Here is a 21,687-nt window from a genome sequence, read left to right as displayed (position 1 = left end):
CTATTTACTTATTATTTTTAATGTAGGCTGTTTTTGCACCTTAAGGCATCTTTTGTGTGTGAAGACAAGTACCTAAGATAGGCTTACTTAACAGATGAATAGGTAAATTCCAGTACGTTTTAACATCTCGGTTGTTCACTTACCTGCCCTGTCAACCATCTTGTTGTCATATATTCTCCACGTTTCTTATATAATTGATTTCCTACCATACTGTAGTTGAAGTTGCACCTTAACCTGCCATTTGCAGATCTTTAATGCAGAAGACTTGCACGTTAATTAATGTTGTTTGTTCATTACTTTTCACCATGTTTGTAGTTATAATCAAATTCACATGCAGAAGGCTATATTTTGTGGGCAATATTAGCCATTAGAGTGTGCATATCGAATTTGCACCACAAATATGTTAGTATACCATCTGGGTAACTTTGGATTAGTCATTTAATTATAGTTAAGGACACACTTTAAAAAAAATATTATTTAGGTAGATAGTGTGCAAATAGCCTATATCCACAGGGACTTTAAATAAGCCAATAGGCCAGCTCAAGCACTTCAATGAACTGTTATGCCATTATAAAATTGCAGCATTTAAAATCTGGTTTATTTAAAAATATGATCTTCATGGCCTGATTGACATACAATAAAAAGAGGGTCTCAGACTGGACAAGAAGCACTGAATTAATTTCCATTGTTTTCGCATCATGTCTTTAAATTATGGAAATTTATTTCACCACAGTATTTTCAATGGAGTTTCAGTGCTCTCCTGTTGCTTCTGATGGCGCTTGTGTTGAAACAGCCCTTCATCCCGTTTTACGCTTGAACAACTAAATGAAGGCTTTAACTGATTATATTTGAATTAAATTAAATTAAATTACATTAACTGAAACATAAAACTGAAAATAATCACATCAACCTTTTAATGGAAGTTTTTCCATGGCTGAAAAACCCTTTCTGTCCACAAAGTATATAGCCCAATGGGACAAAGCATGGTTTGCACTTCTGGTTTGGGGTACATCAATTAAAAAGAACTGAAACAAACTATTGAAAAATTCTAAATCCAAATCCAAATCTAAAGTAATCCATACAGTGAAATTGATGAAACAAATGAAATGTGTGCTTATTATCCACCATGAATTCACCATTATGCTTGTTTTTAATGAAAAAAAAGAAGACTCGCTTAGATAGGTAACTCACGTTGCTGTTGCGGCTCACTGACTGACAGAATGCACATTGTTTTATTTTCCGCATTTTAAAAGCAAGCACATTTACACCGATCTCCCCATTCACACCAATGCGCAGTGGAGATATAACCTTATGGAACGCTTGATCTCAGATTCCCCATTTTCTTTATGACCGACCCCCACCGCTGGATTATTCATGCTGCTTAATGACAGCTATTAGGAGAAGACAGTCTCCAAAGGTTGGAGGGGAGCAACAATTAGCCCTCTTCCCCAGAGAGCCAAGTGGAGCGTGGCCTGGTGGGAGCTCCCAGTAATCACAGCTCCTTCCCTGCTGTCTGCCAGACTCTCCCCACTCACATGAGCCAAAGAGACCCTTGGCTAACAGCAAAGTTACACAACACATCTGGTTTAATTTTTTTGTAGATAGAAAGCCTGTCCAACAAGTGAGTTCTGAAAAGCTCTAGTATAAGAATACAAGACTCCATGTTTTTAAATAATATATGAGACATAAATAGATGTATAATACATACAGTTGACGGCAAAATGATTAGCTCTCCTTTGAAATTAGTATTTTCTAATATTTCCCAAGTGATGTTAAACAGCACAAGGACATTTTTACAATATTTCCTATGATATAAAATTAAATAAATAAATTATTATAATTAATCGATTAAATTGCACTTTAAGAATATGATTAGTAAACTTAAAATAACTTATATCTTGTTTGATTTGAAAATTTAAAGACAGTGTAGCATTTTAAATTGACAAATGTTATGTACTGTTTGAAAAGACAATAAATTGAATAAAGACCATTGTGAGGGATGTAAACAAAAACAATGGTCCCAAAGTATTTCCTGTTTCACATTTTTAATTTCTAGCTTCTGAGAATCCAAATAGAGCCCACATATTGATAAATAATGTCATGATAGCTGTTCACATTAACATGGCCTCTTTTTACAGTTATGAAATAGTTTGATAACAAGCTGGTAATACTATTGGGCCAATGACATGATCACATTGAAATGGTCTATATGATTTAGATGCATTAAAGGGATAGTTCACCCAAAAATGAACATTTCCAAATATAATTAGGAACAATATGCCCGGTTAAATTTAGATTATCATCATCAATGGTCATTTCTTGATGCTCAAGGTTAACAGCTGTGCTTTATCACAAAAAAATATAAAACTCTTTTTATCTTTATTTTATTCAAACCCTTTAAAACCCAAAATATATAAATAAATGTGAAACTGTTCCTCAAAAACAAAATTGCATCTTTAGCTGAATATTAGTATCTAATAACTAGGAAATTATTATTTACCGTCAACATGGCAAAGACTAATAAATTAGTGATTAGAAATTAGTTAATAAAAGTATTATGTTTCAAATGTGTTGAAAAAAATCCCTCCATTAAACAACACTTGGGAAATATTATTTTTTAAATTTTAATTTCACAAGAGAGCTAAAAATTTTGACTTTGACTGTATATTCCAGTGGCAAAGACAGCTTAACGTGCTGCAATTTAAGAAAACGTGCAATTACGAAAAACGAGAGCAAACTAAGAAAAGATGTTCATTCATTTGACAGCACACATGCTGCAAATCCTCACAACCTATACACAAGTAAATGATAAAAATATCTGTTGTAAATATTACTCAAAGTATAAGTAAAAAGTAGCCCTTTCAAAAGTACTCAAGAGTATTGACTAGTGAGTATTACGCTGTAAAAAGCTGATGCATTTACATGTAATTTGTGGATGTGTGTAAACGTAACATTCTGTAGTGCATTTAGTGATTGCCCAGCACGCACACAACATCATAAGATGTTAATATTAGGTTTGATTTAGGTCATGACATCAGGTGACCAAATGATGTTGATATTTGGTTGATTTTAGGTTGTGTTACAAAGTGACCAAAATCCAACGTCGAGCCAACATCATATTGATGTCAAATACTGACGTTTATTCCTCAGATATGGCATCCAAAATCACAAGTCATATTGGTATTGTCCACACAACGTCAAGCTGTAACATCATTAGACATTGATATTTGGTTGATTTTAGGGACATTGACATCAGCCTGACTTTGAGTTCTAACCTCAAACCGATTTTCATTTTCAAACAAAACACAATGCCCCACGACGTTGAGGTACAACGTCAATCTAATGTCATGTTGATGTCTTCTGCCTGCTGGGTGATTAAAACCATTTCGGTCATTATACAGTAAACATCTGTCACTTGACTGATTTTTCTGATCACCATGGACAAGAAAAAATAAAGTAATGACTGCAGGTTGAAGGAAAGTAGTAGAGTAAAAGTACCAATACTGCACTAAAAATGTACTCAAGGGAAAGTAAAAGTACACATTTTAAAACATTCGCTACTTAGTAAACATGCACAACTAAGTAAATTAGAATTTCTGAGAAAAACTACTCCATTACAGTAGTTTGAGTATTTGTAATTTGTTTCTTTACACCACTGGCCGTGACTATTATAACTCTACTTCTACCTCTTTGCAATATTTGTATATTACACAGCATTTACAGTTTAATACAATGTAAGAATTAATTGTACGCAAATGCGCATAAAAGCTTTAAACATCAACTCCTTATCCAGGATCCATATTACAGTTCTGTTGTGTTGCTCTGCATGTAGTGACAGACATCTGTGTTGATTCTATGGATTTAACTACCGCAGTAGCCCAGACAACTACCAAAAACATTACATCAACTGCTGGATGCTGCCTGGGGACCACCTGTACAACTGGACAATTCACAGAAAGCCTAAACACGTTAGCATTTGTGTAGAATAAACACACTTGCTCATGACTCATTAAGGATGTCAGAAAATACCGGCTATTATTAATCGGGCTGCATGCAAACAGAAGCGTCATTGAAGGTCATGACTAAATGATGCTATTCGAGTCATAAGAATCATTAGTACTACTGGCATCTTTAATAGATGATGTTACACATTTACACTTTATGTGTTGACGACGCCGGTGAAATTAATAAGATTAAATATGCATTAGCGGGTTAAATAGATATATTTTTCATTCTAAAACTGGTGATTAAATGAACAATAGTTGCATTCGCCACAACAAGGCAATGTTTGATAATGTTGGGGTGAGGTTTAGGGTTGGGCGGATTGAGGGTAAGTAAAAACAGGCAGTACAAACATGTTTTTTGAAACTAACAATACAGAATGTAAAATATATTTTACCAAAATATGCATGAAGAACGTTTCATCGTCATTTAATGTAACAGAAACCTATTTATTCATTTAAAAAACAACCTTATTTATTCTGTACTGTGCTTAAAATATATAATGGAATATGTGAACAAAAAGCTTTATGTTAATTTTTATTAATGTAAACAAATTCAAACTTAAATGTAAGCAACATTAATTATTTACAATTAAAACAGCATATCACCATTTCTTCCTGTATGCCATAATTCAGTGGCATTTATTTCAGAATTCTCCCGATCGTGGAATGTGTGTAAATGCAGCTTCACAGATCCGCACCCTTCACGGCAGGAATCTGAGGCATGATGCCAATGGAAAGTCTGACTCTAATTGGCTGAGGAGGGTTGATTCAGCCCTTTAAAAGTAGCGCTTTCCCAGCCTGAGATAGCATGATCCCATTATAACCAGCAAACTATTTTATTTTGATTTCATTACACAGTTAACTAATAAAATCATACTGATATACCATGTATACAGCATTTGAAAAAATCTTGTGTGCAGCATAAAACACAGCTATTAAGCAGAACCCTGCTGCTTCACGAGCGCACATTCAGTACGTCCATCAGTGTGATTTAAAACAAAAATACCAAATGGCACACAAGCGACTGGCTTTGAAACTCCAGCATACCGGTGTTTATAAAATAAACATCCAGAACGTCCAGCGAGAGGAACAGAGCTACTATACAATAAAACCGAGACTGATTTTTCTTTCTTTCTTTTTTTTTAAATGGCATCATCTCTCATTTCTTAAATAAGCAGTGTTGTGTTTCCGGCCCCGGCCAGCGAGCCTCACCCAGTCCAAGAAAGAATGCGTCATCCCTGTAATTCACCAGACCCAGAGCGGCTCTCCTGAAGTCAGCAGTCCTGCTGGAAGTGGTGAGAGCAAAGTGCAGACGTCGGCAGCACTTAAGCTGGACTCTCTGCTGCCGTGTGGCTGCAGTTACAGCCTACGTGAACGCTGACTGACGGATGATGGATTGATCCTAGCTCTCGCAGGACCAGCCGAACACCCTGCCCCAGGCATCACCTACCAGCAGTGTGCCGTGCGTTCTGAAATCACATTAAAGCCATACATTCAGATTGCTAATCATGCTGAGCTCAAAAGTGTCATAGATTGAAAATATGGATCCTGTATATACCTATTCATGTCACCGTAGAATGCAAAATATGGAATATATATAGATCATAAATTTATTCTGTGCCACCCGAAGAAGCATAAGGTCTGTTTAACAGTATATTTTTTTAGTTTAACATTTATACTGTGAAAGTTGCCGATGAGGAAGCAGAGAGGTGCACTTATAAGGAAAACACATGTAAACTGCTCACTGTAAGTGTTTACTGAACATTTATGCATCATGTCATATCACTTAGCCCTTACTGTGATTTTTCTGGAGTGAAAGGACAGCAATAAACTTAAAAAAGGCATCTGTTTATGTAAAGGTTGATAGAAATTGCTGCCTGTGCTTTCATATTTCACACTACTCTAATTAAATCTGCGAATTAGTTTGTCAAGTGTAATTATGATTTAGCCTATATTTCATCCACAACTCAACTTAAGACTAAACTAGGTTCCTCTGGTGGCATAAATATAGCTAGCTCACTCTTAGCAAAGATAAACCTTACAACAATTTTTTATGACAGCTGAAAAGATTCTCATTTAACAAGGAATCCATCTATTTGTTGAAATATTTTTTTGACAACTGAACTATGATTATTTTGACCGCGTGTATTTCAGAGTACATCATGCTGTGTGTGTGAGCGTCAGTAACTGACAGTCACTGCATTATAGCAGAGCTCATTAATATTCACAACCCTTCCAAATATGGTCAAACCAACCATCTCATATTATCGCTTATTCTCAGGGTTGGAAATAGAACTGGTTTGCACTTACCTAAGCCACATACCTTCTATGTAGAAATCAGATAACAATTTAACATGTATCAGACCCATAGCTTTTCATGATTTTCGTGATTGCTAAATCAGAATCAACAAAAAGTCGCAAACTTTTCTATTATCCTGCAAAATTCTTAATTTTTTTAACTCAAAATAATCGCAAAAAATTTAAATAATCTCATAAAACATCCAATTCCATACCATATAATCAAATTTTATTTATTTCAGTTCGCAATTAATTGTTTTACATGACTAATAGATGTTGCAGCTACAATATGTATGTTGCGTTGTTTTGCGGCCTGTGCAGTGAGCAGACGCAGATGAATCGTGAGTGATTTACATGTGAAGTCAATGCAAAGATGGGATTAGACATCCTATGGCATTAATAGGGCATTTTGTGGATTTGACATGCTTCAGACTGCAAAAAAAATGGGAACAAACAGAGCAAAGGCACTGACAGAAAAACAAGCAGCCTACAATGATGGAGATTGGTTCAAGGATGACGGCCTCTGGATGTGGCCAAATTGAATGACATTATTTGTGCTTTACATGTATAGCTGGTATTATGGTGTGCATCAAATTGCTAAATGATTTTTTAAAACGCTTTCCCTGCAGTTAATGAGAGAAAACCCTTCCCAGCCAGGTGTTTTAGGTGTATTACGGTAGGAAAAGCCCTAACGCATGTCCTAAATGTGAGGTACATGATGTCAGATGCTCAGGGGAGTGAAATCTGAGGGAGAGAAAGTAGGATCGTGGATAAAAATAAGCTTTAACTTTGTCAGATTGCAAACCTACCATAGTAGGCTACCTAATATGATAAATAAGATTTCATTTATAAAAAAAAAATAATAATAATATATATATATATATATATATATATATATATATATATATATATATATATATATATATATACAGTTGAAGTCAGAAGTCAGAATTATTAGCCTCTCTTTTCATTTTTTTTCTTTTAAATATTTCCCAAATGATGTTTAACAGAGCAAGGAAATTTTCACAGTGTGTCTGATAATATTTTTTTCTTCTGGATAAAGTCTTATGTGTTTTATTTCGGCTAGAATAAAAACATTTTTTAAAAATCATTTTTAGTCCATAATTATTAGCCCTATTTAAGCAATTTTTTTTCTATAGTCTACAGAACAAACCACCGTTATATAATAACTTGCCTATTTACCCTAACCTGCCTAGGTAACCTAATTAACCTAGTTAATTAACCTAGTACTTCTCTCCGTTAAACAGAAATTGGGGAAAAAATAAACAGGGGGGCTAATAATTCTGACTTCAACTATATATATATATATATATATATATATATATATATATATATATATATATATATATATATATATATATATATTATTTATATATTATATATAACATATTAAATATATTTAAAATTATATATTTATATATATTTATATATTTGTTTACTTATTTTATTTTTTTAAGTATATTTAAAAATTGTCAGCAAATTTCTGGGAATTACCACCACAAAATCATCGGTCATTTTTATTGCAAAAAAAATAAATAAATAAATAAAATAAAATTAAAAAAAATCTACAAAAAAATTTGTGAAAAACTAGAGGGTCTGATATATTATTAAGGCATTCTATGGCACCTTTAAATGGAAGGTTCAATCAAAAATGAATAGTTGCTCACCATTTACATACCCTCAAGTAGTTTCAAAACGTTCCTTTTAGTGTTGAGCACAAAGGAACATATTTTGGAAACTGGTAGCAATTGACATCCATAGTAAAAAAAAAAAAAATCTATGAAAGTTAGTGGCTAACGGTTGGCTAAAACATCTTTTGTGGTCAACAGAAGAAAAAAAACAGGGTGAATGTTGAGTGAATTTTCATTTTTAAGTGAAGTATCCCTTTAATAACTTTAAATGGATCCAGCTTACAGACCACATTTTGGTCTGGCCTTTTGTCAATACCTGGATATGCCCAGAGCTGTAATGGCAGGGTTATTTTTGCAGCGTCGACGAGAGATGGCCTGATTGCGGTTTAACTCTCGACAGAGCACCAGGTGTCTTTCCCACCTCCACGAGCCGCTGTCTAAGAAAAGCAAAAGCAAGAGTGAGATATGAGACAGAGATTATTTACGGTCAGCATGCTGCTAAATTGAGAGAAATACATCTAATATAAAGCCTTCACTGTTACAACGAGTTCCCCCAATTTAATTTCAACGTCTTGATACTTACACGCGCTGACGCTGTGCTGTAACCAATGTGTACCAAATTGGATTTGGTTATTATTGCTTTCTAAATTGCATGCCTACATCAGCAAAATTGCTCATCAGTGTTTACAGGCTGTATGTTTAATAACTTTGCCCCATAATTCCTCGCAGCTAGCCCTAATGTGTCGCACGAAAACAGTAGATCATTATGAACTTTTCTTCAAATCGCTCAAAACCCAACCTCCGGCTGAGCGCTTGCACCATCACACTTAAAAAAAGACCTAATCCGATTTGCACAGCAGTTTTGAAGGATGTCTAGTATTTGTTCTGGCTATTTAATTTCAAACATTACTTGTATATTAGAAAATAACGATCCCCGTGACGTCATAAAGCGCATTGTTTTCCAATATTCCTGGCGAGTTCCTGTTATTTCACGCCGGCCATTAAGGAAGCTCCTATGACCGGAGGCGAGAGCAAAAGCACATATTCACGCTCTAGTTCAATTCTGCACTTAAGGTAAAGTGTATTAGTGTTACCTGCTTCCTCAGGAGCAGATGACAAAACATGCCCTTGAGACACCGAGCACTCCTCATGTCCAGGTAATTGTACTCTAGTATATTCAGTCTTCCATATCTGCAACAGAACCACACGGTTAATGAAAAAAAGAAAGAAAAAAAATCGAATGCAATTGAAGCTATATTCATAAATCAAATCTGCTGGCCAGTGATGTCGCAGGTCCGGGCTCCAATTGATGCCTAATTTAAGAAGCATTTTGATTTAATAACTGCTCCTCCCTCATCTAAAGTGAGCACATGTAACTATTAATGCTTCTGTGGGACTTCTCAGCCAAGCCTGTGAGCCCCATTTCAATATCCCAGTTACCATATTTTAATATTTTGCAGCTATATTACCTGACTATTAAGCACAAAACGCTACAGGAAAGATTTATTGCTTAAACACAAAGGTGTAGTCTTTGGAGGAGACTTCTCATTTAAGCGCTCTCATTATAAAGTTGGCTACTCGAAAGCTACGCCCCATCGTCTTTCAGTCTTTCTGAGAGAAATGTTTCGTACCCGGACGACGCCATCAGCGCTGCCGGTGATGATCACGTTGCGAGGGTCCCATTCATGCTTTTGACTGAAACAGCAGCACAGAATGTTTCCTTCAGGTTCATAGTAAGTGTTTAAGGAGGCCAGTAGCTGCCCCTTCATGGTCCACAGGTATAAATGTGTGCCTGCGCAGGACACAATCTCACCCTGACAGAGAAAGAAGAACAATTAATCAAGCATAAACCAGTCAATGATCTATTTATACATTTATAAGTCCAAAAATTAGGTCTCAGTAAAGAAATTAATATTGATAATCAAATTGAATGCATCTTTTTAAAATAAAATTACAGTAAATATTATTATCTTTTGAACTTTCGAATCACATAATCCTGAAAAATAAATGTATTCACAGTTTTCACAAAAAAAAAGCAGCACCTGTCACGGATTGGTCAGGCTCTCACGATCCCCACTCACGAAGATCACCATCACCTGACTTCTAATGAGCACACAGCTGCATCACATTCACGAGCACCAGATAAAAGCACAGCACTCCAGTCGCTCATTGTCCGGGCTCGTCTCGACGAAAGCGGACAACTGAGCGACCACTCAGCGTAGTCATCCTCAGCTAAAACAAACGCTTTACTTACCTGTTCTCTTTGTATTCCTCCTAGTCTTCCTGGTCCACCCGAATCGTCCTGTCTTCCAGTCCTTCCAAGTCTGTGTCATCCTCTGTCAGCTGTATCTGGTGTGTGCTGTCCATCCTCGTGTATTCCTGTTACCCAGCCACGGAGGAAAAGACCCCAACATCATTCCTGATCCTCCTGGCTATCCTTCATGTGCTCCTTGTTGTCATTTAATAAACACCCTAACGTTTCCTTACCTCTGTCTCCTGTCCGCTTCATAACAGAAGCCCGGACCAATAACGACGACAACATGAGCACCCCCGATCACTTTCAAGAGCTGGTGGACCAGTTGAAGCGGATTCTACAGCCACCAGCTCCACTTTCCAACGCACCACCAGCACCGAGCACTTCCGCCTCCACAGTTTCTTCTTCGGCCCTTCCTTCCAGTCCCATGGCCCGACCAGCGCCCTACTCAGGCGGAGCGGGGGAGTGCAATGGTTTTCTGTTACAATGTTCCCTCATATTCGAAATGCAACCTTCTCTATATCCCACAGATAAGTCAAAGATCGCCTACATCGTATCACTACTCTCTGGGCCTGCACTTAAATGGGCTGAGACGATCTGGAACCAAGCCGGGCCGGTCATGAATTCCATCACTACCTTCACGGAGTATTTCAAAGAGGTGTTTGGACGTTCTGATGGGGAAGTAGCCGCTGGAGAGCAGCTGTATCATCTAAAGCAAGGTACTCTATCTACACAGGAATATGCTCTCCGGTTTCGCACTCTAGCAGCTGCAAGTGGATGGAATGAGAGATCGTTGTTGACCACGTACCGGCTCGGCTTGGAACCCACTCTCCGAATCCAGCTGGCCACATTAGATGATACTATGGGTCTGGAGAGATTCATCCAACATTCTCTCCGATGTTCCGATCGTCTCCGTTCCTATCAACAGGACACCATCACCCCCTCGTCTGCACTCCTCCAATCGCCTGAGTCAACAGCCTCTCCAGAACCAGAACCCATGATAATAGAGTCTGGAAGACTGACATCAGCGGAACGACAGAGGAGGCTGACCCGGGGTCTGTGTCTATACTGCGGTGTCAGTGGACACACCCGTATGGAGTGTCCCCTTCGTCCCATTCGGACTTCAGTGAGTGTATTCAGTACGAATATTGAACAATGTAAACCACTTACTACCACCGTACAAATAACTACTGCCTCTATTTCTCTCCTTGTCACAGCCCTCATCGACTCCGGGTCAGCAGGGAACTTCATCTCCCAATCCCTCTGTCGTCAACTCCACCTACGTACTGAGGCGTCCTCGCATATATACCAGATACAACCGATAACCCAGTGCACTCGATCTTCGACCCGTATCCATCGACAATGCGAAGACATCCTTCTTCAAGTGGGGTTGTTACATCAAGAGAGGATTCAATTTCTGGTTCTGGAGGGTGCAAATATGGACATCATTCTAGGGCGCCCGTGGCTGGTGAAGCACGATCCCATCATCTCTTGGGGCACAGGAGAGATAAAGAAATGGGGATCTGGATGTACACCTACCTGTTTTCCAAATCTCCCTCTTCAAGGTCGGAACCCCATTTCTTTGTTTACAACATCGGTCGAGAGTCCTCCTGAGAAGCAGTCTATCCACATTCCTAAGGAGTACAGCTCCTTTCATGATGTCTTCTGCCCCAAGAGAGCTTCCCAGCTACCGCCGCATCGGCCATGGGACTGCGCGATCGACCTAGTTCCAGATGCCCAGTTGCCAAGAGGTAGGATCTACCCGCTCTCGCTTCCAGAGAATCAGGCAATGGAAGATTACATAAGGGAGGCTCTGAGTCAGGGGTACATACGTCACTCAAAATCACCAGCCGCCTCAAGCTTCTTCTTTGTGGCCAAGAAGGACGGAGGGCTGCGTCCATGCATCGACTACAGGGTCCTAAATAACGGTACAGTAAAATACCGATATCCCCTTCCTCTGGTACCAGCCGCTTTGGAACAGCTCCGAGAAGCTAAAGTCTTCACTAAATTGGACCTCCGCAGCGCGTATAATCTGATAAGAATACGTGAGGGGGACCAATGGAAGACAGCATTCGTGACCCCTACTGGCCACTATGAATATGAGGTCATGCCTTACGGTCTGGTCAACGCCCCCTCCGTATTCCAAAACTTCATTCATGAAGTCCTCCGGGAGTTTCTTCACCACTTTGTAATAGTGTACATAGATGACATCCTCATTTACTCCCGGAGTGAGGCCGAACATCGCCAACACGTTGCGGAGGTCCTACACACATTGAGAGAACATCACCTCTACCTCAAAGCGGAGAAATGCTCATTCCACCAGAAGTCGATTCATTTCTTGGGATACATCATTGACCAAACCGGTATACGTATGGATGGGAAGAAAATTGAGGCTGTTCTATCCTGGTCAGAACCCACTTCCATTAAGGAGCTCCAGAGGTTTCTTGGGTTTGCTAACTTTTATAGACGGTTTATCAAGGACTACAGCAGGATTACATCACCTCTCACTAATCTCCTCAAGGGTAAACCCAAAGGACTGGAGTGGACCAAAGAAGCAGCCGCAGCCTTCCGCCTTCTTAAGAAGGAGTTCACAAGGGCCCCACTCCTGACTCATCCTGACCCAAATCTTCCTTTCGTGGTGGAAGTGGACGCATCCACCACCGGCGTCGGGGCAGTATTATCCCAACATCATGATACACCGCCCCGACTGCATCCCTGTGCCTATTTCTCTCGGAAGTTGAGCCCGGCGGAGCAGAATTACAGCATAGGAGACAGGGAGCTTCTAGCAATCAAGCTAGCCTTGGAGGAGTGGCGTCACTGGTTGGAGGGAGCCAAACATCCGTTCCAGGTGATCACAGATCACAAAAACCTCCAATATATCAAAGAGGCCAAGAGACTATGTCCACGTCAAGCCAGATGGTCACTTTTCTTCTCACGTTTTGATTTCTCCATTTCCTATCGTCCAGGACCCAAGAATCTAAGAGCAGACGCTCTCTCTCGTTTACACGAACATCACGATCATGAAGAACTCCCAACGAAGATTCTTCCCGAACACATCTCCATTTGTCCGATCACCTGGAACGCTCCTCCAGTCGTTGCCACTCCGGAAGCCCCTGCTCCGCCGGGATGCCCTCCTCATCGGCAGTTCATACCACCTGAACACCGGGTAGATCTGATCCACTCCTTACATACCTCGCTAGGCACTGGACATCCAGGGATCAACAATACTCTCTCGCTAGTATCCCAACGATTCTGGTGGCCAAACATGGCAAGGGATGTGAGGCAATATGTTCAGGGCTGTAAGGACTGTGCCCAATCCAAGAGCCCACGTCATCTACCCGCTGGAAAGCTCCATCCCTTGCCGATTCCGAACCGTCCCTGGTCACACCTAGGAGTGGACTTTATCACTGACCTCCCCTCGTCAGAAGGTAATACCTGTATTCTAGTCATCGTAGATAGATTCTCAAAGTTTGTCAAACTAATCCCTCTGAAAGGTCTTCCCACAGCCTTTGAAACAGCCGACAATATCTTTAATCAAGTCTTCAGGTCATTTGGTATTCCAGAAGATATTGTGTCGGACAGAGGTCCACAGTTCATCTCACGTCTATGGAAAGCCTTCTTCAAGCTCCTAGGTGTGGCCGTCAGCCTCTCTTCTGGATATCATCCCCAAACCAACGGGCAGACAGAGAGGAAGATTCAGGAGGTGGGACGGTTCCTGAGGACCTTCTGCAGTGGTCACCAGAGCTCCTGGAGCCAGTATTTGGGCTGGGCAGAATATGCCCAAAATTCACTGCGGCAACCCTCCACCGGACTCACGCCATTCCAGTGCGTCCTGGGCTTCCAACCACCGCTCTTTCCCTGGGATGGCGAACCATCTGATGTCCCCGCAGTGGATCACTGGTTCCGGGAGAGCGAGAGAGTCTGGGACGAGGCTCATCAACATCTGCAGAGGGCAGTCCGTCGAAGCAAGGTAACCGCCGATAGAAGAAGGTCTGAAGAACCCAGATACACACCCGGACAAAAGGTGTGGCTATCCACCCGGGACATACGCATGCGACTGCCCTCTCGCAAGTTAAGTCCCCGATTTGTTGGTCCCTTCACCATCGTGGAACAGGTTAACCCCGTCACCTACAAACTACAATTACCCTCTCACTACCGTATTCACCCTACATTCCACGTATCACTCCTGAAACCCTATCACGATCCTGTTCTTCCCTCCACAGAGCCTGACCACGAAGAGGAACCCCCTCCTCCACTGCTCCTAGAAGAAGGAGCCGTCTACGCAGTGAAGGAGATCTTGCGTTCCCGACGTCGTGGTGGCCAGTTGGAGTACCTGGTGGACTGGGAAGGGTACGGCCCCGAAGAAAGGACATGGGTTCCCAGAGCTGATATTCTCGATCCTAGTCTCATGGTGGAGTTTCATGAGAGCCACCCTGAGTTCCCAGCGCCTAGAGGCAGAGGGAGACCACCACGGCGTCGGAGGTGTCGGCCCTCAGGAGCGGGCCCTGGGGAGGGGGGTACTGTCACGGATTGGTCAGGCTCTCACGATCCCCACTCACGAAGATCACCATCACCTGACTTCTAATGAGCACACAGCTGCATCACATTCACGAGCACCAGATAAAAGCACAGCACTCCAGTCGCTCATTGTCCGGGCTCGTCTCGACGAAAGCGGACAACTGAGCGACCACTCAGCGTAGTCATCCTCAGCTAAAACAAACGCTTTACTTACCTGTTCTCTTTGTATTCCTCCTAGTCTTCCTGGTCCACCCGAATCGTCCTGTCTTCCAGTCCTTCCAAGTCTGTGTCATCCTCTGTCAGCTGTATCTGGTGTGTGCTGTCCATCCTCGTGTATTCCTGTTACCCAGCCACGGAGGAAAAGACCCCAACATCATTCCTGATCCTCCTGGCTATCCTTCATGTGCTCCTTGTTGTCATTTAATAAACACCCTAACGTTTCCTTACCTCTGTCTCCTGTCCGCTTCATAACAGCACCACTGTTTTTAACATTTATAATAATTAGTAATTAATAATAGGGATGCTCCGATCAGGATTTTTGGAGCCGATACTGAGTACCGATTCTGATACTTTATATAACTAAGCTTTATATTACTTTAACTTTGCATAAAGCACATTTTCCCTCTAGTATGATACTTCAGTGGGGATCTCTCCTTACCTAAGAGAATAAATGAAGAATGTTGCATATAATCCCTTAAACAAGTCTCTTATAACAATATAGTGTGGACATGTCATGGTCAGAAGCAGCTTTACAGAAAATAATAGATAATACATAAAAAATTAAGAAAAATTACTAACAAAACAATTTGGAAACATTATGCATTTTTGATGCATAAGAAGTTAAAAGGGATTTTCTTCTGCTTGTATACTCCTAAACAAACACTTGTGATTGATTTTTGTGATTGGCCAGACTAGTGAGTGGATTGAGTCATAAAATGTGATAATTGGCTGATACCGATCTCTGGCCGATCGATCGGAGCATCCCTAATTAATAACAATTATTACCAAACTACCATATTAGAATGATTTATAAAGGAATGCTTTGCTTTGCCATGACAAAACTGGATTAAATTACATTTTGGAAAAAAAAAATTATAATAAAAAATTATATATATATATATATATATATATATATATATATATATATATATATATATATATATATATATATATATATATATGTGTGTGTGTAGTTGAAGTGAGAATTATTCAAACCTCTTTAAATATTTCCCAAATGATGTTTAACAGAGCAAGGAAATTTTAACAGTATGAAGAAAGTCTTGTTTGTTTTATTTCAGCTAGAATAAAAGCAGTTTTAAATTTTTTTCTAAACCATTTTAAGGTCAAAATTATTAGCCCCTTTAAGCAATTTTTTACGACTGTCTACAGAACAAACTATCGTTATACAATAACTTGCCTAATTACCCTAACCTGCCTAGCTAACCTAATTGGGGGAAAAAAATAAACAGAGGGGCTAATAATTCATGGGGTAATAATTATGACTTCAACTATATATTTTAATAATAGTTTTTTCTTTTACAATAACATTTTACTGTAATTTTGTCAAATGTATCAAATAAATGCACCCACAAAATACATAAGAGACACCTATCAAAAATAATAACGAGATAAAAATCAAATCTTACCAACTCTAAACTATAGAACACCATGAATATTTCTTTAGAAGATTATTCTTAATCTATTTATAAACTTTTTTAAAGACAGCTACTCTTGATAAATGTTATTTTTGTAGTTCAAAAATGTAAGTAAATTTTTAGAATCTCAATTTTTTTATTTTAATATGCGTATATTGTCTTACAAGGGATGTCTTCAAGTTCTTCTCAAGTTTTTTCAGACATTCGACTAATCTTTTAAGCAATCTATTAAGCACTTTTAAGCAATATTTAAAATGAATGAAGAAATAATACTAATAATAATAATAAAAAAGAATTGTTATAGCAAAATTTTTTTATTAAATTATCTATATCTGAAATTATTTGAAGTGTGTTTAGAATCACGCATCAACACTTTTGTGTTTTGTAGCAGTAGGTATGTTTCACATTGTGTAACAGGGGTTTAAGCGTTAAAGCAGGTCTGAAGGGAAGGATGTGCCCACCCTTCCTTCACACAGCTGGCTGAGGGGAGTTGCAGAAACCACTCTGCGGGTGCAAATGAGCCGGTATAAATGTGTCATCTAGATGGCAACACGAGCAGAACAGCCCTAACCAAATTAAATGTGCGGGAGTGAGATGGATGGGGAGAGATTTGGGAGCTGAAAAGTGCACGCTGACCTCAGAGCGCGCGTGTTTTTGCTGGAGGCTACTCACGGTCAGGTCATTAATAGCCAGGGCAGACACGGCAGAGGAATGTTCTGGTAACTGCGTTATGTAGCTGAGGTCCTCCAGGTCCCACAGGATGCAGGTCTGGTCCAGGGAGCCGCTAATAATCATGCTATGAGCTTCAGATGCTACCAGGCACGTCACTGTGTCAGTGTGTCCATACAGGGTCTAGGATGGATAACAACATGTCTGCTTTTAAAAACAATGAGGGGAAAAAGTCATCCTATTTGATTATTTACCACTAGTTTACATTTTGAAGTTGTATCTACTTTTCAAACCAAATCAGAGATCACATTTTAGAGTTCATATCAGAAGTTTCAAACAGCTCACCAAAACAAACTTTCTGGAATAGTTTGCTCCAGCTGGTAAAATCTTTCCCATTCACAGCAATTACATGATTGGTTTTCTCTGGTTTATTACCTTGGTTCAGTGTTTCAAGGTCAGATGTTCGCACGTCTGGCTTCCTGACTTCATAACAAACTTTGTTTTAACTTTTGGCCAAAACTTTTGTTCTAAATAATCAAACTAGCTCTCTATTTCACTGAAACTTTGCCTTAAGTATATCAGGGACAAGCGTGTGAACTTGGCTCTAGATCACTTGCTCTGTAACAAAACATTTTATTTGTTATTTGTTTGCTCTCTCAAGTCTGTGTTCTTCATACAACTACAGTTGCAATCAGAATTATTAACCCCCCCTGAATTATTAGCCCCCCTGTTTATTTTTTCCCCAATTTCTGTTTAACAGAGAGAAGATTTTTTTTCATCACATTTCTAAACATAACAGTTTTATTAAATCATTTCTAATAACGGATTTATTTTATCTTTGCCATGATGACAGTAAATAATATTTGACTATATATTTATTAAGACGCTTCTATACAGCTTAAAGTGACATTTAAAGGCTTAACTAGGTTAATTAGGTTAACTAGGCAGATTAGGGTAATTAGGCAAGTTATTGTATAACGATGGTTTGTTCTGTAGACTATCGAAAAAATATATATCTTAAAGAGGCTAATAATTGTGACCTTAAAATGATTTTTAAAAAATTAAAAACTGCTTTTATTCTAGCTGAAATAAAACAAATAAGACTTTCTCCAGAAGAAAAAAATATTATCAGACATACTGTGAAAATTTCCTTGCTCTGTTAAACATAATTTGGGAAATATTTGAAAAAAATAAAATAAAGTAAAAGGGGTTTTAATAATTCTGACTGCAACTGTAACCCAAGTGTCAAGTGCGAGTCCAGCATCATCTCATTGGTCAGAGCCACCAGTTGTATGTTCTGGGAATAAGCTCACATCAGTCAGCTTCCAGAATGGACAGACAGATGCTACACAGCCTAATGTGTCTTTGTTTATAGTTGTTCTTATGTGTGACTCTGGATCACAAAACCAGTCATAAGTGTACATTTTTGGAAATTGAGATTTCTAAATGATCTCAAATTTTCCATTGATATATAGTTTAATAGGACAAGACAATATTTTGCCTAGATACTGTACAACTATTTGAAAATCTAAAATCTGAAAATTAAAAAGAAATAAAAATGCTGAGACAATCATGTTTAAAGTTGCTCAAATTAACTTCTTAGCAATGCACATTACTAAACAAAAGTGTTTTTGTTATACCATACAATATTTATAAGTTTTAATATATTTAAACAAAAAATATCATTAAAAAAATCATCAAATTTACTTAATATTCATTCATTCATTTATTTTTCTTTGGCTTAGTCCCTTTCATCAGGAGTTGCCACAGCGGAATGAATCACCAACTTATCCAGCATTTGTTTTACACAGCAGATGCCCTTCCAGTTACAACCCAGTACTGGGAAACATCCATACACACTCATTCACACACATACACTACGACCAAATTAGTTTATTCATGCAAACTCCACACAGAAATGCCAAATGACCCAGAGAGGAATCAAACCAGCGACCTTCTTGCTGTGAGGCAACAGTGCTAACCACTGAGCCACCGTGTCATCTACTTTATATTGAATAGATTTTTGGCATAAGATTAAAAAATAGATAATTTTGACCCATAAAATGTATTTTTTGACAAAATTATTGATTTTGGTCTTGTGGTCAAGGGTCACATACATGTACCCTGCAGGCACAGGACATCAACATGACGTCATATTGACGTTCTACCCCAACGTCGTGAAGACATTGGATTTTGTTTTGAAATGAAAACCAGGTTGACATCAGAACCCAACATCAGGTCGACATCAAATGTCCAATGTCTAACCTAAAATCAACCAAATATCAACGTCTAATCACCTTGACGCTGTGTGGACGTTACCACTATGACATCTATCAGATGCTGGATTTTAGTCACTTTCCAACACAACCTAAAGTCAACCAAATATCAATTTAATTTGACGTCATTATTAGACGTCAAAATAACGTTGTCCTTTGACGCTGACTAGGCATTGAATTTTGGTCACCTGGTGTCATGACCTAAATCTAACCTAATATCAACGTCTTATGATTTTGTGTGCCTGCTGCGAATATATTTTAATAGTTCACTCATCACACATTAAGATAAAGCCTGGTTTGTGGTTCAGTTGGGTCATACTGCTTTTTCCACACCTCCAGATCCTCCAAGACCTCCTTTTTCTGGTGATCTTGTACCATTTTATTTGTTGCAGATCTGAACATGATTGCTATGTTAACTTATGGCCAAATGAACACCAAATAAGGAAGAAAATGCTCCAAATTCAAAAACAAACACTTCAAACAAGCTAAATGACTGAAAACCAGTGTAAGACTGACCTGTTTTAATCTCATACGTTTGAGTTTGTCCTTGCTAATTAAAACTTCCCACACACACACTACAGTGCTCGTCCCGGCTGTGATGATGGTGCTGTTGTTGGGACAGGCAGCACACACAGGCTCTCCCCAGTCTGACAGGCTCTCACACACTCCAAAGCTCTGAAGCAAAGGTAAGAAAGCAAGCAGACTTTAACAGCCAAACAGATTCAACCGTATTAAACAATAATTCATTGAGACAACAGGAAAATGTGAATGAACATAACAATTGGTGACTCTAGTTGTGGTGCTAGACAAACAATAAAAGCAAACCTTTTCTCCAGTGTAGCTTCCAAAGGAGCAGGTCTGGTCATAAGAGCCCCAGGAGAAGTACGTGTTCCACTGTGAAGGGATGAGAAGTTTGTTTTTTTCCACGACCAGCACATCCTTCTCTTTACACACTATCTGACCAACAGGCCCCAATGAGAGCTCTGTAAAAAGAGAAAATGGGAAAATCAGCATTATTAACATGCTGCAGCAACAATTTTAGGGCAGTTGGGGAAAAAAACACTGCAATATTATATAGCTGGACATTCTATAGACATTTCAATGTGGTCATGTCATCGGCCCATGAACATTTTCTGCTTGTTATCAAACTATTTCATAACTATAACAAGAGGCAGTTCAATCATAACTTAATGTTAAAACAGCTATCATAACGTTATTTATCAATAAAGTTATCAATAAACTACCAATCAAAGATTCGAGGTCAGTAAGACTTTATCATGCTTTTGAAAAGTCTTAGACTAAAAGGCTGCATTTTTTGGACAAATAAAATAATAATGTAAAATATTCCAACAGTTTAAAGTAACTTCTCTAATATACAGTTGAAGTCAGAATTATTAGCAGTTCAGAGCCCCCCCTCCCCTTAACAGACTCAAGGATTGTTTGCTATGGAACGTTTATTATCTGCTGTGTAAGTTAACAAGGCACCGACGACATCAGTTAACTTAATGAGATTAGAGAGATCAATTTGCTCTTTAGACAGTTAACGCTATACTTCATCTGTGCTAGTATTTCATGCACATTTTATGTATGTAAGTTATTATATTCAATTAATGATGCTCAAATGTTTTGCTATTATGGGGAAGTAATCTTAGGCTAGCTGTTAGTGAGTAAATTTTTTTTTAAATGGAATAACCAGCTCATATACTCTCTACAGAAAAATGTTTTTAGATCGATTGCTGATTTTAATGTGTAGGTATGATAATGGATATTTTTATTTAGGATAAATGTATTTTTAACTGGATCAGATGTTACCAGACTTTTATAATTTTGCATAGGGTCAGTTAAACATGAATAGAAAGGGTGAGATATCAGGCTTATTTATAAAGAAGCAAAAACAATGTGCTTTTTTCTTTTCTTTTCTTTTAAATCTAGGTCTGTTTGAAGACTGCTCGGTGTAATTGCAGTATTTTTTTTTTGTTTGTTTTTATTTTCTTTTACCCTATGTAAAAAATTGTAGCTCCGCCACTGGATATTTTCACTTCAGTTTTTTTAAATGTAAACAATCTGGTAAAAAAAATACAATAAAACAACCTAAAATAAAACTTTAATATCTGTGAGGTTGTGAGGTTATTAGGCAGAAGTAGTCTACTTTTAAATGACCTATATATGCGAGGGCAAGTAATTCCCACTCACTGACAGCAGAACAGCAACAGAAATCATAATGAAGCCTGAGATGATTGCAAATTTCACTCAAGACGCCCTTTAAATTTTTCCTTGTTGGATTTACTGATCAGAATGATAAAGTAACTCCAGATGTGAGAACAAGATATTGAGTGAGAGACAAGAGATGGAGCGGAAGCG

At 38.6% G+C, this 21,687-nt stretch overlaps 1 protein-coding gene across 2 annotated transcripts in view; it reads right to left on the bottom strand.

Annotated features, from left to right (window-relative positions):
- Positions 1-4,526: 4,526 nt before the first annotated feature.
- Positions 4,527-21,687, bottom strand: part of wdfy4 (WDFY family member 4) — a 95,556-nt gene continuing 78,395 nt past the window's right edge. For both annotated transcript variants that reach the window (XM_056470325.1, XM_056470326.1), the window contains 7 exons: positions 20,152-20,309; positions 19,843-20,001; positions 17,054-17,233; positions 9,586-9,768; positions 9,049-9,145; positions 8,271-8,391; positions 4,527-5,473 (listed from right to left, as the gene is read on the bottom strand). In XM_056470325.1, the coding sequence (XP_056326300.1) occupies positions 5,407-5,473; positions 8,271-8,391; positions 9,049-9,145; positions 9,586-9,768; positions 17,054-17,233; positions 19,843-20,001; positions 20,152-20,309 (965 nt within the window). In that variant the 3' untranslated portion in view covers positions 4,527-5,406. The remainder of the gene's footprint in view (positions 5,474-8,270; positions 8,392-9,048; positions 9,146-9,585; positions 9,769-17,053; positions 17,234-19,842; positions 20,002-20,151; positions 20,310-21,687) is intronic.

The sequence above is a fragment of the Danio aesculapii genome, chromosome 13 (assembly GCF_903798145.1).
Source record: "Danio aesculapii chromosome 13, fDanAes4.1, whole genome shotgun sequence".
Taxonomy (NCBI): Eukaryota; Metazoa; Chordata; class Actinopteri; order Cypriniformes; family Danionidae; genus Danio; species Danio aesculapii.
This window is presented reverse-complemented; position numbering and strand designations above follow the sequence as displayed.